Source organism: Primulina huaijiensis, chromosome 3, assembly GCF_012295235.1.
Source record: "Primulina huaijiensis isolate GDHJ02 chromosome 3, ASM1229523v2, whole genome shotgun sequence".
Lineage (NCBI taxonomy): Eukaryota > Viridiplantae > Streptophyta > Magnoliopsida > Lamiales > Gesneriaceae > Primulina > Primulina huaijiensis.
Genome location: NC_133308.1, coordinates 24,704,573 through 24,722,537, shown reverse-complemented (window position 1 = coordinate 24,722,537; position 17,965 = coordinate 24,704,573). Strand labels below are relative to the sequence as shown.

Here is a 17,965-nt window from a genome sequence, read left to right as displayed (position 1 = left end):
TTCAAATTCTAATTACTTCAACATATGTTTCCCACGTGCAACGCATGTGCATTATTTCTAGTACATATAAAGATGTGACTTTATATGTGAATTTCCCAATATCTCCTTATTAATTGCTTACTTTACATTAATTGTTTACTTTAAATGTGTTTTTTCTTTCTCTTTTTTCATATTTTAAATATGTGTGATTATTAATATTTAATTTTTTATGTCTACCCACATTATAATATGTTATTTTTACCCAATGATATCTTTTCATTATGTAAATTAGTATTTGGTTTTTTTATGCTAACCCACATTATAATATATTATTTTTAATCCAACTATTTAGATTTTTTATTTATCTTTTCATTATGTAGATTAAATCTATTATATATATAAATTAATTAAAGTTTAGAAATAATAACTCATTATCGAATTGTGAATTTTCTTTGATGTCTTATTAATTTTTTTCATGTCCTCATGTGAGAGTTTGCTAGAATTTATGTGTTTAAATTAAAGTTTTTTGCAACCGAAATTTTTTTGTGGTTTATATTTATAAATTATTTAAATAAAATACGGTAAAAGATCGTTGTGATTTGAGCCGTCAATTTGGGTTGGGTCTGTCGGTTTGGCCTGCACCGCCAAACAGTTTAAGTGAGTCGGGTTGAAATTTTGTCGACTCATTTAAAGGTGAGCGTAAATGAGCTCGCACGAGTTTATATTAAATATCTATATATCTAATATTATCGATTTTTAATCATGAATTCTTGATATAAAATAGAAAATATCAGTTTAATTTCAAAATTGTGATGTTACTATCTTGTCCAAAAATTGTGGGTTGTTGAGACATTTTGCCAGTCAATCAAAATTGAGTGTCAAAGTTGACATTTGAGTTGTATTTTTGGATTCCTGACAATATGTTCGTCAACATATTATTTTTAAGTTAGTTTTATCAGTATCGTGAAGGGTAAATATGTTTATTACAATATATAAATATTATCATATCTTTAAATTAATATTCACTTTCATGTTTGACATATTATGGGTCTTGGTAAAATGAGGAATAATAAATTCAAACAAACGAATACAAAAAAGTTTGGGGTGAAATCAGAATTATATGGTAGCGAAAATTAATATATAATTTTTTAGTGAATTTATCGATGTTAAGATGTATAACAAATCTTATATCATAATATATAAAATTTCACCCTTATAAATGAAATAAATCAAACATATATGAAATATACAAAATTTTATTACATATACAATCAAGTAATTTATTATAATTATAATTGTATTTTATTCAACAAGAATTCTTGTCAAACTCAGTGATTGTAGATTTAACACCTATTAAATCATCAAACTAAAGAGCGTGTTAATTAAACTAATTGAGTAATCACATATTCTTGAATTTCTTAATTAATTTTTTATCTTGATAATTTGTTTCATTTAATATTTTAAATTATAAAACACCGTTACTATAACTAAAAACTCATTTTTTTAAAATGTTCATAAAGACTCAATCACTAACTCATATAGAAAAACATTTATCGACATACTATATTGAAAACATTCTAATTAATTCAGCGCATTTGCTGAAAATTTTCTAATTAATTAAGAAAAATTCATTCAATAATCATATTTAATCTTTTTGGGCTAACATCATTTATTTTATAAGATATTCATCGCAATTCTTTATTTGTATGTTAATCTTTAAATCTGAATTATGATATATATTGTTTTTCTAAAAGTTCTTAAATAATGATTTAATACATTTATTCGACACTTCAATATTAACATTTTAAAATATATTAATTTTATATTGTGTGCATGCAACACTTCTAATCATTTCAATAAAAATTCTAAAAATGAATTAGGTAGAACATAAAAAATTACACAATTAATCAAAAGACAGAAAATAAAAATCAAATAATTGTCTATTACTTATAAACTACTAATACCGACCTCTAAAGATTGAAGTCGATGAGAGTGGAGGTCACTATGTACTAAAAAATAAAAAAGTTAATGCTTGAATGAGTCACACTGCAAAGTTAGTGAAGTAAAAACGAAAGACAAAGTATTAATAAAAATATTATAATGGGCTAAGTTGAATGATACTCATATATATAAGTATCTCACTTGGTCTCACCTTATTTTTTGTCACTGTACAAAGCGAAAGTTTATGCACTGTAGTGTTCTATATTTTCTTAATTTTTCTCTTGATTTCAAATTTAATTTCATCATCTATTGATCTTTAAAGATATATTATAATTTTTTCTAAACATCTAATATTAAATGTGATCAATTAACCAAATAATTATTATACTTTGTATACAATAATAAATATAGATTAATATATTTGAAGATAGAAAAGGTAATGTATTGAGAAGAATAAAAAAAGAATGTTAGAATTAATATAATAATTATCTGATGTCAATATTAAATTTAACATCCTACATTCGAAAATGTGTTTATTGAGAAAAAGACTACGATGATAAACTAAAAATAATATTTTATTTATCATTGTAACGTAATAATAATGTGATCGTTATTCGGAATTAGAAATGATGTACTTTGACTTTTTTATTAAATTGTATAAACAATTCTTTCAATATTTTTAGTAGATAAACATGTTAAATCTATTAAAATTAAATAGTAAAATTTAATGATGAATATGAATGTATTAATTCAACTTTCAATTTGGGTTTCGAGATTTTGTCAACTTTTCTGATTTTTCTTTTATTTTAAAATAAAAATTTTCAAATAAATGAAAAATAATTTTTTTTCTCTACTCAAATGTCTTATAAATTTATATGATATAGTAAAATGTTATTTGCATAAACTTATTGTTTGGTACAATAATTGATCATGTTGGGTAGAGTAATTGAAATGTAGTGCTTGAGCTGTTGTACTATTTAAAATATTTGATTTGTACTGTTACCATAATCTATAGGTTTTGATAAAACAGTAAACGCTTGAGCTTACAATTGGTATCAGAGCTAAGATCGCGACTTTGATTTTCATTGATTGCAATTGGTGCAATTATTAAGAGATAGATTGTTTGGTACAATAATTGTCCACTGTGGGTAGACGCTTGAGCTGTTGTATGATTTAAAGATTTGACTTGCATAGTTACCATCAGTTATAGCTTTTGGTAAAACGACAAACGCTCGATCCTATATTATTCGATTGTAAAGCTAGAAGAAACATGTTGCATCAACTTTTAGTTTTGAATTGATCCCTTACATGTTACTCGATTTTTAAATTTAGAAGCATTCTACAATTTTCAAATATTATTATATATTGAATTATAATTTATCCCTTTCAAATTGGATAAATATACAATAAAACTCATGTAAATATTATTAACAAAAATATTTAAATGAAATATTGGATTTGTCGATAATCAAAATAAGAAATAAACAAATTTTGATCCTTGAGTGAGAAATAAGATATTTAAATAAAGTTATAATTGCCACAATGAAATAGTGCACCTACATGCATTTATCACTGTATTTTGCAACTAAAATGTCAAAAAAAATTTCAACATATTATTTTTATATCATATTTAAAATAATTATGAATCCTAAATTTTATTATTTTGAGTTGGCTTTTGTTATGAAAAATCATTGTGAATAAATTGAATTTAAAAATTCTTATATCTATGTATATCACATATTAATATATCAACCTAAGTCCAGGTAATAAAAAACTACAAAATGAACTTATTCATCTTCAATGTACACAAATTATATAGTAAAGATATATGACAATTAAGACAATGAAGTAGAATATATGTTCACATATAACAAAATATATAGACAAGAAAAACAATAAATAAAAATATTTTTCTAGATATAAATATTTTTTTATAACTTTTTACAGTGAGTTGGAGAAGATAAAAGAGAAAAAATATTAACTCTTTTGGGTTACACAAATAAATAGAAGAAGTGTTTGTTATACAATGAATTCAGTTTTCAAATTAAATGTATACTATAATGTTATATTTACCGTTCAAATTTTATAAATGCAATGAATTTTTATCAAGATAAGGGTACATAAATGTTCCTGTTAAGATATTTAAACAATTAAAAAAATTAAATATATTAATTTTTCTGGAGGTAATACCAATATGACATTAGTAATTTGATTATGTTAATTATACTTATGAGTTAATATGAAATATTAAAATAAGTGTCATAAGAGTCGGTAAAAAGGTGATTTATTATCAAAAATATTATTATTATAAATTGCAAATAAATGACAACATTTAATCAATATTTTTTTAAATCAATCCATCAGTACTTTTCATTGATGATAGATTGTTATAATAATTAGGGGTGAGCATTCGGTGGGTTCTGTTACCGACCGAACCGAATTAGTCATAACTGGATCGAACCGAAATATTTAGCAATAACCGAATCGATCGAATTAATTTTCATAAACGATGAAAATCAAACCAAATTAAAATCGGTTAATTCGGTTGGTGACCGAATTAACCGATTATTTTTAAAAAAAAATTTGTGATTTAACTTTTATTATATATGTAATTTTTTTGAACACTACAATCTACACAAATGAATAAAAACATAAAATCATATACATCACAAATTTTTCTTTAGAATTAGGGTTGATTTTAAAATTAAAAATTAAAAAATATATTAAAATTGATAAATAATAATATTTATTATATCGGTTAATTTGGTTAACCGATTTCAAAATTTTGAAAACTGTAACCGAACCGAATTAACCGATATAACCGAATTTTTTTTAATTTGAAAACCGAATTTTCGAAATAACCGAACCGAATTTCCGAATTGACTCGGTTCGGTCGATTAATTCGGTTTAATCGAAATTTTGCTCACCCCTAATAATAATGTGTAGTTTATATGTTATCAAGCATAACTGTCTAATAAATTAAAGGTGACTAGGAAAGTAAAAGCATCCAGTAGAAATTGTTGTCAATTTACATGAAAGAGAATAATAATCAAACAACATTGTAAATAAAAAATTGCATATCATTGATTGTCAAAAAAGATTGTAATAATTGAATATTATAATAAAATATATGCATTATTGACAGAATATGACAATTAACAAAAGAAAACAATATGATAAAAAAGATATGAGAAAAATTTTAGTAGTTCAAATCTTTTGTCAAAATTTTAGTAATTAACACGAATTGTCAAAATTTACAATACTATTATCATTATCTTTTGTTGAGATAATTAATTTATTTCAAATTCTAATTACTTCAACATATGTTTCCCACGTGCAACGCGCGTGCATTATTTCTAGTATAACTAAATTCATCTAATTTGTACAAATAATTATGCAAATATTTTTCATTCATCTTATTATACAACAGAACAAAATTAAATTAACTAGTGTGTTTATTCAGTCAATTAAATCATGTTGATTAAGGGCATTTTCAAATTTTTATTTTTTTAACATTTTTGATTTTTTTTTTTAATCACATTTTTGGTTTTTGATATGAAAAGGGGGTGAATGGGTTTTCAATTAAAATAATAATTACGAGGTATCGTTGTCATTAATTTATTATTATTGTTATTGTGCAAAAATTAAATAAATTAATCAATCATTTGTTGTAATATATAATTAATGTGTCTAACGTTACATAAATTAATCAATCATTTGTTGTAACATATATAAATTAATCAATCATTTGTTGTAATATATATTACACATAATTTGTTTCGAAAGTTTTGATTTAATCATCATATTCACATATGAAACATATGAAAATTTAACATTTAAGCATAAAAAAAGAATATAAACAAATAACATAGTATAGATATATTAATTTATTTCTTGGTAAAGTTTTTGCTCCAAATTGTGTGAGGTACATTTATTTAGGTGAAATAAAAAAGTTCGAGGAATAATTTGTTTGGTTTTTGTATAAAGAATTTTCAGAAGTTTAGGTGGAGGTGTATGGAGAAATAAAATTAAATTGAATAATTTTTTTTTTTGGAAATTAATAATTCGCCAAAAAAATATTTGACCTGGTTGAGTAGGTGAACGTTTGATCAATAGTCATGAGTTCAATTTCTCATACCAATACCTTCTCGGACGAGCATGTAGCGCATGCTTGCACAGTACGGTTTACCTGGTTAGCGTGATTGACATGATATTACGTTAGCTCGGAATTTATCCAGTCTACACTGAAGATAACAATATCAGATTGCCGCATCATAAAAAAATAGTCGAAAATTCCAAATTAGTGTTTGATGAACAAATTTTGATGGACTGAACTTAGAATATAATAATTTATAAAACAAAAAAAAATTAATTTCCATAATATTACGGATTTCCTAAATTTAAAAAAATGTTACTCTTACATTGTTTCATTTAATGTCATCACCAATTCAAGTCAAGTACTCTACCACTATTTGTGGCCCCGTGAAGGCATACAATAAACATAGAATACTGACTTCCATCAGCGTGACGGAGGAGGACCGGAATTTGTAGACGATTATTATTTGTGATTTGACTTTCACAAAATTTAAAAACTGTTGGGTCTAAAGATAATGCAATTCCGAAAATTTTGGGTTGATGTTGTAGCAGATTTCGCGATAAGTTATGGAACATGACACAAACAGATTGGAGTTCCACTCTATCTCCTTAAAATGAATTTGTCAGGAGGATGGTGTTTATGGAACACGACAATTATTTCTGAAAATACAACGATCTCTCTCGTTCAACGCTATAACCGATCCAATGCCAAATGCTTTTGACAACCAAATGTCCCTTGTACACCTCGATCTCTCTTTCAATGGACTTGAACATGACATTCCCAAATCCTTTGGAAATATGAGCAGCTTAGCAAGCTTGAACCTGATCGGGAACTGTTTGACTGCTCAACTTTAAGGCCAACAATCTATTCTTTGGAGAAATACCAAGTTCGTTTACATGTTCTATCTTTGTTGAATTTGAGAAACAATAGTTTCTCTGGTGGAAACTTGGAGAAAACAGGCTAACTGGCAACATACCAACCTGTGGGACATTAATACCTAGTGCAATCTACAAAGAATCCAAGTCTTTGGACCTCTCTTCAAGCAAGATATCCGGCCGGAGTCATACCAAAATGCTTGAATATTCTTACTGCCATGACATCGCCAAATCCATGCATGCTGATGATTCCAAGCAACAAATCACTCGTTACAAATTTGTTAGGTACATTCACAATAGACATTAATCAAATGTTTTGAACCAAAATTTCAGTTAGTGTGCAATGTGTTCATGTTTGGTGAGAAGTTTGCCCATTTTCGACTTATTTTATTTTTTAATCTGTTTTGAATTTCATGTATCATAATTAGACCAAAAGGTTGAGCAGATAATATTAAATATGCAATTTAAATTTCTTTTCAGAATTAACTATTAGTTCAAACAAAAAGTATTTGCCAAATTTATGAACTAATCATTGTTAAATTTTGTTTTAATTCCAAATTTTCAAATCAAACGGTGCTTCGTTAATTTTTTGTCTCATATTTTCTTATATTTTACCGTAACTAAAATAAACATTAATTTCCGCATCATTAAAATGAAAATTAAATTAGTCAAAATAACTTAAACAAAAAAATGCGACAATTGAAATACTATTATTTTAAAAGAAAATATTATTAATAATTTNGAAATACTATTATTTTAAAAGAAAATATTATTAATAATTTTTTTAATCAAATTATTCGGTGCCATATTTTCAAAAAAGCATTTTTAATAAAAAAACAAAATGAGTATAAATTAATTTTAATATTTAGTGTATATTTATATAAAATAAATAGAGTTCAAAATAATATATTTAATTTACATAAATTATTAAATATAATGTCCAGACAAGAAGAGGATATATAGTAGGCATTTTGTCGAACAAGAAAAGATGTGCATTACATGTCGAGCAAAATAACTAAAATCAAGAAACGGAAATGCTCTTAAAACCTGTGTAATTTGACATTGTTTTCTACACTGCCCAGCAGCAACACATTCCAATTTACAACAAACATGGCCACTCAAATTTCTGTTTGTCTGATCTTTCGGGTTCTGAACGAGAGAAATCGTCGTCTAGACTATCACAAACCGTAAATCAAAATAAGAAAAACACCAAAACAATCACATTATTAGATAGGTTAATGTTTCTAATCGATCATCATGTGCAGCATGAGAGATACCCGAACTTTATCGCAGTATCTCTTGATCATATCAAAGTACTGCATGGCATCATTTGGTCGCAGCCCTTCCATAAAAAACCGGAACAGGTTAGAGTGTGTCTCACGCATTACATCCAAAGATTGCTGCAATACTTTCTCTTGCTGTGATTTGTTAAGCTCTGTGGCCTCCATCAATGGCATTAGCTCTCTCTCTTCTTCTTCGAAGTGTTGCTTGCAATTTTCCTGTGAGGCACAAAGATATTTAGAAAATCACCCATCTTTTTTTTTTCCCCTGTGGCCAGTGAATGGGACTCGAAAAACTTGCCTTCAGTCTTTTGAGCCGCAATAAAAGGTTGGATAGGACCTCTAGGTAGTCAGGGCTCCCTACATTCATAACTCCTATGGTCTTTATCTCTTCTTTGATCCCATTCATAATAGGTAAGTCTCTTGCATGTTCTTCATTTGCAGCCTTGCACAATCCTGCATATTTTACGAGCTAAATTATCAATAGCTAGTCATATAATTGCTGCAGTTACATGACCAGTTCACAGAGTTTGAAGCACAATGTGCGTTTGTGCAAGTGTGCATAAAGAAGAAAGCAATCATCTTTCATTTGAAAAGTTAATTAATCAAGCAGCACCACAAATTTGTTTGATCGAAATCGAGATCAAAACCCATGCTAAATTAACGTAAGGTAGTGGTGTTGCTTTCTTTAACAGCTGAGATGGAGCAGGGTTGAGTTGTAAAGTTGACACCTTCAGTTCTTTCATATCCTGTGTGACTGATGGCTAGGATTACATGAGCTTTCATCTCCATGCAGAATTACATTTATATTATTATTCCTGCCCGTACATTAAATGTTGAAATCAAATCGAAACCAAAATCCTTAAAAATTAACCGGGTGCTTATAATGTCATAGCACGACTCATGATCCCTAGCTCTCTTACTACTTCTAGTTTTATAGGACGATGATACCACATGTCTGAAAACTTATCCTTGTTTCACCCTTGAAGTTGAAGTCTGAATCATTTATGCACTACATATGCAGAAACATTATGTCACAACTTGACCCAGTTCTTCCCTCCCTTGATCGATCACTCTAAATATGGATTCCAGGTTCAATAAAACAATAAAAATTTGTTGTTACATAGCATCCAAGTTATGAAGTTGCTAATAAGACTGAGACTTCAACCTGGTAGGCTAGTTTTTTGAGCTTCCCTCTTATACTTTTGGCCAAACATTGGTGCTTTAATCGTGAATCAACCCAACGAGGACAATCTGAGAAAAATAGTTACACCAGGTAATTGCTGGTAATTTGGAATGTATTCATTTTATCTGCGGCGTTATAATGCTATGATGTCGAATATCAAAAGATGAATGAAAGCAATCGAGAACAAATGAACTCCGGCATTGACTTCTCAAAAGTGCTCCGATGCCATATTGACTTGCATCACATTCTCGAGTGAATAACATAAATTTGGGAGGATCTCCCACCTAACAAGCTAGGCTTCTAAGTTCAGGTCTCCTCTCTAAAACTTATGACCTAACACAAATACAATCCAGTAATAGGCAATGCCAAATCCGTCTCATTATGGAAGAAAATAAATATTCCCCTGCATAGTACACAAAAATTGAAATACTATAACATCTCCTTCCGTTGAAAATAATTAATGACAAGTCCAAAAATATTAACTTTATACCTACAATACTCTTCAACAATGAATAACGAACAAAATGAAACAAGATATGGTTTCTTATTTCTAATCAAGGGGCACTTTAAAGACTAAAGCTGGAAAAATCTAAGAAAAGAAAGCAAATCAAATCTGTTAGCACCTCGATCAGCGGACTCAAGGATCTGAAACAGCACGGTCTCCTCCATCTGTGCGTGTTCGAGCATCACCTGCTGCAGCTGTGAGTAGCTCTTCCCAAACTTCTTCAGCTCCATTCTTGGGCTACCCATGGAGGGATCTCCCCGTGCCTTCCCCCCTCGCGCCATCATGTCCTCGGCCCACTTGACCATTTTCTCCAAGTGCCAGTTGATGCTCCTGTGCTGCAGGACCACCACCCACACCACCACCGGCGTCGCTTCACCGCACCACCCCCAAATGTTACTACTACTATTAGCAGCAGAGGTGACTACTGCAGCCTCGGGATCGGGGAATTTGGAGTCGAGGTAACGAAGGATGTCATCCACGGATCCGGAAACAATGTCAGACTGATACATGAGGACGGGGGTTTGGTGGGTCTCCGAAGGGATGAAATGTAGCTTGACTGGTTTGTAGAGCAGAGCTAATCTGATGTGGGAAGTGGCGAAACTGTCCGGTGGGCCGTAGAGTTTGATAACCGGAGGTGGCTTAACCAACTCCGACGGTGCAATCTCCGCCGTGGACTTTCTTTCAGCTCCGATGCAGTTCCCCATTCTGCAACTCTACACCAAGCCGTAGGACCAGAGAAATTGGGTCGTAAATTCCGAAAAAAACATTTGTCACATTATTTTCAGCAGATTGAAAGAAGCAAAACAAATTATCAAAGCTTCGTGGGAGATATTGGGTTGCTTGCTTACCGTTCTTAGCAGATACTGTAGAGAGAAAAACGATAAATGCTTAGAGCTTAAGTCAATGATGATCAACGAAAGCGAGGGCGACCACGGGCTCATAATAAATAATAAAAAAAAAAAATAAATCGAAATTTTTGACTTATAAAATCGTCTTGATATTTTTTTAAAAAATTTTATAAAACTATTATATTAATAAAATTGATCATAATGTTACAATTGAGTGACAATATCGATCATAAGTTAAAAATTTGACATCTTGTAGTTATTATTCGTGTTATTGCAATACTTTGTTTCCTATCAAATATATTTTTTATTAATTTTTTTAGAGTATGTCTCTTGTGAGACGGTCTCACGAATTTTTATCTGTGAGACGGGTCAATCTTACCGATATTCACAATAAAAAGTAATAATCTTAGCATAAAAAATAATACTTTTTCATGGTTCACAATAAAAAATAATACTTTTTCATGGATAACTCAAATAAGAGATTCGTCTCACAAAATACGACCCGTGAGACCGTTTCACACAAGTTTTTGTCATTTTTTTATAGTATAAAGTGATAATAAAATTATTTATTGGTTACAAACAATTTGTTGTAAACTTTTTCTTAACGAATTCTTGAATAAGACATTTATTTAATTAAAAAGTGGAATTTATAATCCCAAATCAAACGTTAAAATGTCATATAAAACTAACCATCTACTTACTATTAAATTCTTGTTTTTTTTTTTTGACAAAAAGAGAGAGATATGGTGGTTACCACTCATTAATTTTGGTACCCTTTTCCTCTTTCTTTAATATTTTTTCCTTTGTGAATTATTTAGTTGGTCATGTTGGCTTCATTGTGTCCGAATAGAATCCATCTGTACTTGGTGTCGAAGTTATCTGCTCATTAAAAAAGGTCCAACATCGATAGCTTTAAGTTAAAGCCATCAATTATAGATATTACCACAACTACATGCACATGCTTGTCGGAATTTCATTGCCTTTCTTGTTAAATTGGGAAAGTAAAATTGCGTATGGAATTAAAAGTTGTAATAAAGAGATCAAATTATTGAGGCTGTTGCAAAGATTGTTTTCAATATATTTATGGTAGTAGTTGTAATAAAAGCGTATGGAAGTGGTGTTTTCAATGGCGGACAGAAGAGTAATTCGTAAGAACCTGCTCTTGGGAGAAAAACAACATCGAAGAAAGCTTTTTGAGTGACGAATCTTTCCCAATGGTTATGGTAGTAGTTATTAGGGTCGAAATAGGTGAATTAAATAAAAGTTTGAATTGATTGATTCTTTAGGGCTGTATATTTAATTTCGGGTATCGTTTTCTCGAGAATCTTTGATATTTCCTTCAAAAAGATTCAAAAACAATATCATATTTACGTCGATCATATATCGCATGCCTTACAAAAAAAATGTTTTTGGTATGTAAATTAGTCGACATGAAACTCGCTAGCATGGATCCTACAATGGGGAATTCATATTTCTGTGTGTGGACTTTTTTTATTTATGTCTCAATGCTGGAACATACTTTTGAATTCTGGTTTGGTCCGATGGTTCATATAATGCAAGTAGTTCTTGGTTCAGCCTTACGCCTAACTCTCGACAAAAATTAAGTTTTACCTTGAATCCATTTCCGCATCTGATAAAATATTACTATCATACAACATGTGTAGGTTGACGACTAGTATACACGCAATTTAAAGCCCTCGGCAATTCGACTATGTCAAACCAATTGATTTTAACAAATAATGTGCCATAGAACTTTTTAAATAATAATTTTTCAGTCAATAAAAAATATCAAAACTTTTTAAATAAATTTATAATTTATTCCTAACTATCATATCTCATAGAACTTATAAAATTCAATTATTTACTCGTTATCTCTGCAAAGTATTGCATTATTATTCTTCAAAAAATAATTACAAACTATAACAAAATAAAATCAAATCTAAAAAAAAAAAAAAACCAAATGAATGAACACACACACACAAGACCTTAATCACATACATACCCAATTAAAATAATGCATAAAACAAAACCAGATATATTTCTATTGCTACATTACACTTTATATTCTAACTCTTTTTTTTCAATCCTTCAGGAAACAACTCATCTGTCAATGCTGGAGCAATCCATTGAATCTGATAAAAAGTTGTATCCCACAAGTCGTCATCTCCTTCTAAAGTTAAAATCTCCTTTTCCTTCATCCTCTGCACAATCTTCCTTAACAAATCCGGAATGGTGTCCGGGATTTTCGATTCCCCGTACCCTCCCAATTCGGCCTTCATACAAGTATCCATCCTTCTTAATATTCCCAGCCAAAATGTCCTGAAGTTGGGACTTTCGGAAATAGGCATCAAGAAGTGCAAGCATAGTTCTGTCAAAACCTCCATCGAAAGCTTAAGCGTGTTCTCCATGCTTCTTGTCTCCCTCTCGGCATTCTCTCGTCTCGAGTACTGTTGCATCTTTTCGTGCAAGTCATCGACCATAGCGAACACGATGTTATAGAAAGAGTTGATGCAGTTCATAGGTGTGAATAAGATATCCTCGGCTAATACGAAGCACTTTTGTAGGGATATGACAGCATGGTTTCGCACTTCTTCTCTTCTTGCTAAGCTTGTTTTCCTAAGGGATTCTCCGAGTTTCTGAAAGAAGCTCACGGGGTTGTAAATCCGTGTACTTTCTTCTATAGAAGAGATGCTTGTGTTGCTTGCCATGCTGATGCAACTTCCAGGATCAGAATATCCTGTCCTATACCATTCGACCAACAAATTCGCTGATTCTGCAAGTAAATCCATTATTTTCACGTTACACTCGACTCGACTATGCTTTAGCGCTACAAACGAGAATGCACAATCTATGCAGTAGGAATAGTTTGTTCGAGTAATGTGGAACTCATCGGACATCAGACCGATTAGGGTCTCGACACCTTGGTCGTATGTTTCGTGGTGACGTCCCGTGACAGATAAAAGATTGAGGACAGACATCCAACCCAATTGCGTAAGTAATTTGTCGGGGTACTCTGTTATGATTTTGCTCACAGATTGTAACAAGAATTCGCAGCAAGTATCAAGAATCTCCTTTTCCATCCTCCACATCAAATTTATCGACTTGAAGATGAGTTCTTCCACACCCTCCAGATCCGAGGCAAGAAGCTTGAGGCACATCTTCATCAGGCATAATATGGCCTTTTCGGCAAATGGGATTGGTGAAAAAAGCGGAAATTGTGCCACTTCCAAGAAGAACTCATGGTACTGAGGCCAGAATTTTGAGAATCGGTGCGTATTTGCCAACGAAATGGAATTAATTAGGTCCCAACAAAACGCCACAGTCTCTTCCTCCTCAATTGAGGTGCTGAACTTTTGACCTTTCCCAGCTGCAGTAAATATAATGCAACGCCCAAGATCAAGTATCGAATCATCAGGTAGGATTGAACTAGTGGTGAATATGCTTCCGATACGACAATGTTGAATGATTTTCATGTTTTGTTCGAATTCACTCAAGCCAAGATTCAGAGCTTCTTCTACTGTCTCCATTGACAGGATATTAACAAATCTACCCATTATGCCAGAAGAACGGCGAAAGTGTGAAACTTTAGGAACATTACTAGGAAAAACAACACCGCCTGAATCAAGTTTTTCATCTTGTGACTCGGAGTTGACTATATCAGAATCATTCTCTGGTTCTAGAACCGACTGTGGAAGTAACTTAAGTCTCTTGAGCTTCAATAAGCAATCAATAATGGTCCTCCAGCCCCCTCGAATCGAACCTTTGAATGTATTTGCTATAGTAAAAATTGCCAGAGTTGCCATTTTTGGTTTAATGTCATTGCTGAAAGCATATAGCGTTTCCTCAGCTGTTGCGTAAGGGTTTAGCAATGCCGTGAATTTGGAAAATGTGCTAAGAAGCTCATCAAGAGTGTCCTCGAGTCCATACTGAGCTATTCGAGAAATTGAAAACAGCGCTTCAATGCATTCATGGAGGATTTCTTCATCATCGGTGTGCTCAAAAACTGCCGCAAGGGTCGCGACTGAGGGTCCGGCTATGGTAGCAAACATATCTCTTCCTATTCGACGATCAAAATCACATAATATATAGGGTTGAATGATCTTGGACCGATTTATCAACTGGATCCATCGACTTGGATTCATTTTTGCTGGTGTTCCGGATTGGTTAAAAATTGCGATGGCATTGGTTGCAATGGAATGAAATAGCTCAGAAAGGTATTCTCGGGGGAGATCGCTTCCACCATTTATTGCTCTATTGTTTCTAATGAATTCTTCCTCTGTCATTTTCTTTTTCACTTGTGCATTGTGTTGATCAGTGTTCAGCATAATGAGCGAATAGCACAGAACAAAGACTGCATCCTTGCTCACGAAGATTTCTGACGATTGCTGGTCATAGAATTTTTCTGAGAATGCTTCAAGAATTCTTTGTATCTTTTGAGATTCTCCTGGCAGTCTAAACGTCTCCAGGTACGTTCGAAGAGCGGTGTCAAGAATCATTCCTGAGAACTCAAATGTGTTTGTGAACTCTTTGAGGACTTGGATGTGAAAATCGTCGGGATCACCTAGGTAATCTCCGATCATCGTCTTGTCTAGCCTTGGAGTGTACCGAAAGAAGAGAGCGTGTGCTTTGGGATCCGGTGGATCAGATATCAAGCGAGAAATCTTTAAATACTCCAATCCCTTTTTGTCATCTCGGTTAAAATGACTGCCGGCGATCAATATCTTCCGTTTTTGCAGCTTTCTCACCCTCACATAATCCACCCAACTGTCTGTATTTTCCTCTTTCGGCTTCTCTTCCCAAAAAGGCCTGTACCCAGAAATCTCGACTAAGTGCATTCCCGAAGGTATGGACTCTTCCTCTTTATCAATATTATCAGCAATATTGTGAAAAATACCTACGAGGCCTTCGAAAGCTTGCACCTGAATACTGGTTAAGGCACCACCGGTGGGGAACGCATACTTGCAAAGCAACTTTCCTGTCTTTTCAAACACGTTCCTAAAAGTCGGATCACAGTCATAGTTCACATACGCTTCAACAATAAATGAAGGCTGCCTACAAAAATTCACCACCGCTTCGATTGCTACTTCTTGGAGTTGGAGCGGGCTTCCTGCATTGGGGACTATAAGCAACACATATGAAAAAAAAGCTTCAAGCTGGAGGCGAATAGACCTGAAAAGTAAAGGTAACAAGAAAAGTTGCCTGAGAGCAAAGCTAAAACTCAAGAAATTAGCTTATTAGATGGCAGAGCCTTCAAAACATAATAATAATCATTATTTCATATTTCATGTAGCCGACGTGGGGAATGTCACAGTTTGAGTGCTAACCTACGTAGAAAGTGGTATATGTTGAGAACGGTGCTACAAATCATGGACAAAACTAGTGGGCTTGAGTTCGCGCCGTAATGGATTAAATGGTGAAACAAATCATCATGTATCTTCCTCAAAAGTTTCGGATGCTTGCCTATGCTATCTCCACTCAATTCTATTGCAGAATTGATCAAAACCAATGCGAAATGCTGAATATTTTCATCTGATGTTAAGCCATCGGTATCCATTATCTCCACAACATTTAGCAAGGAGCACAAGAAATGGAAGATATCAATCGCGGAGCGAATCCCATATCCCGTATCCATATTATTGTCTTCTGTATCTGATTCCGAATTCTCCCAATCATTCACCTCGATTTCAGGCAACCTCGAATATATGATCTGTATCAGCTCGTGCATGGTGTACCTACCGTTGCGTTGGAGCAAATCTCCACGGCCTGTAGACTGCTGAACCACTTGAAAACATGTATTCACCACCGTACATACAGAATGATCGGTGAGCAATACGGAGGCCCGATGTCTCATAATCAAGGTCAAGACCTGCAGAATTCTCATCATCACAGCTTCTTCTGCTGCAGGATTCGTTCTCTGCAGACGACAACCTGTTATTGCAGTCACAGCCGAATTTATAACATCTTTCGCCCCCGGAGTTTTCTCATCAAACACCCCAAGCCGAAGTATTTTCAAGATCGACTGCAGGGCCACGGCTGTGGCAGCAGCCGGAATATCATCACTTTGAATCACATCCAGAAAAGGCGAAAGATACAACGAGGGATCCACCGTTCGCCATTCTTGTTGCGGATTGAAAAGAAGGGCTCTCAAAGATTTCAAAGATTGTAAAATTGACGCATCAAAATTCTCATCTGGATGATGGTAGATCCCGGTATTTGGATCTGGGGCACGACGAATCACGGCCAGAACAGCTCCGATCTCTGTGTTTAACATGCAAGATACTCCTAGCTCTTTCCTTTTGGCTTTTGTCATGTTGGATTTGGTGGTTTCATTGTGTTCTTTGTTATCCATGAATCAGTGTTTAATGATCATCCAGGGAAGACAAACATTAGCAATGAAAAGTCTGTTAAGTTGGTTACATGAGAGAATTAATAGAATTTCTCTTTTCCGATACACATGCATGCCCAGGAAGAGAATACTATTTGTTTGTATTTTTTTCTTTTATTTTTATTTTTTTGTGGTAGGGATTTAATAATTGAATAATTAGTTCTTCTGCTTTTGTTTTGTTTTGTTTTTTTTAAAAAAAACATCGCCAAGAAACAAGTTTTATTAAATAATTATATCAAATATAAAAAAATATTAGGACCACCCCCCAGTTTATCATTTTTTTTTCATGATATTAAATACTTTTCTTGTTGTATCGAATAATAATAATAATTTTATTGTTCAAAGAAATCCAATTTTTTTTAGAAAAATTTGTTCTTAGAGTTATCATTTTCATAAAATTGGAAAACGCTGAATGAGAAATTTTGATGATCAAAATATAACAGAAACAAAGAATAATGGACCTTGAGCTGTATGAAGACACAATAATGGGGAATATGTGAAACGGATAACATAATTAAATTAAATATGTAATGAGGAATCAGAACAAACAAATAATTTTTAAATTAAAAAATCTATAATAAAGTACGAATGACGAATTTGTAAACTTAACATAACAAGTTCTTGTCATGTAACGTGTTCCAAAAATTTGACTGCCCCAAATGAATCATAATCTACCAGAGCTAAATCCTTGAAATCCTCTTTTAACTTGCAATTAGAACACCTCTTCTTGGACATACATACGGAGTCTATGGTAACTTCTTTCAAATTTTTCACGTCATGTCGATAATCATGATGATTATTCTTCCTTTGGGTTCAGATCTTTCGCCTTAGTGTTTTGCTTCATTTGTTTAACAGTGTTATATCCCAGAG

The 17,965-nt window shown here is 32.2% G+C and overlaps 2 protein-coding genes across 2 annotated transcripts; both read right to left on the bottom strand.

The window, feature by feature from the left end:
• Window positions 1–7,909: 7,909 nt before the first annotated feature.
• LOC140973989 (uncharacterized) lies at window positions 7,910–10,789 on the bottom strand. The gene is made up of 4 exons (XM_073437173.1): window positions 10,711–10,789; window positions 9,981–10,575; window positions 8,473–8,627; window positions 7,910–8,390 (listed from the first exon to the last, which is right to left on the bottom strand). Exons 2-4 carry the CDS (start codon window positions 10,564–10,566, stop codon window positions 8,136–8,138), a joined length of 996 nt encoding a protein of 331 aa, XP_073293274.1. The 5' UTR covers window positions 10,567–10,575; window positions 10,711–10,789; the 3' UTR covers window positions 7,910–8,135.
• Window positions 10,790–12,662: 1,873 nt separating this feature from the next.
• Window positions 12,663–17,894, bottom strand: LOC140973987 (ARF guanine-nucleotide exchange factor GNL2). The gene is made up of 2 exons (XM_073437169.1): window positions 16,035–17,894; window positions 12,663–15,879 (listed from the first exon to the last, which is right to left on the bottom strand). The coding sequence occupies exons 1-2, from the start codon at window positions 17,057–17,059 to the stop codon at window positions 12,777–12,779; spliced, it is 4,128 nt and encodes a 1,375-aa protein (XP_073293270.1). The 5' UTR covers window positions 17,060–17,894; the 3' UTR covers window positions 12,663–12,776.
• Between the last annotated feature and the right edge of the window lie 71 nt (window positions 17,895–17,965).

Excerpts from the sequence above, each read along its gene's own strand:
- LOC140973989 (XM_073437173.1), bottom strand. The coding sequence starts at position 10,566 with ATGGGGAACTGCATCGGAGCTGAAAGAAAGTCCACGGCGGAGATTGCA. Across the intron at positions 8,628-9,980 it reads CCTTGAGTCCGCTGATCGAG|GATTGTGCAAGGCTGCAAAT; the intron begins GTGCTAACAGAT and ends TAAAATATGCAG. Across the intron at positions 8,391-8,472 it reads TGCGGCTCAAAAGACTGAAG|GAAAATTGCAAGCAACACTT; the intron begins GCAAGTTTTTCG and ends TGTGCCTCACAG.
- LOC140973987 (XM_073437169.1), bottom strand. The coding sequence starts at position 17,059 with ATGGATAACAAAGAACACAATGAAACCACCAAATCCAACATGACAAAA. Across the intron at positions 15,880-16,034 it reads ATATACCACTTTCTACGTAG|GTCTATTCGCCTCCAGCTTG; the intron begins GTTAGCACTCAA and ends TTTACTTTTCAG.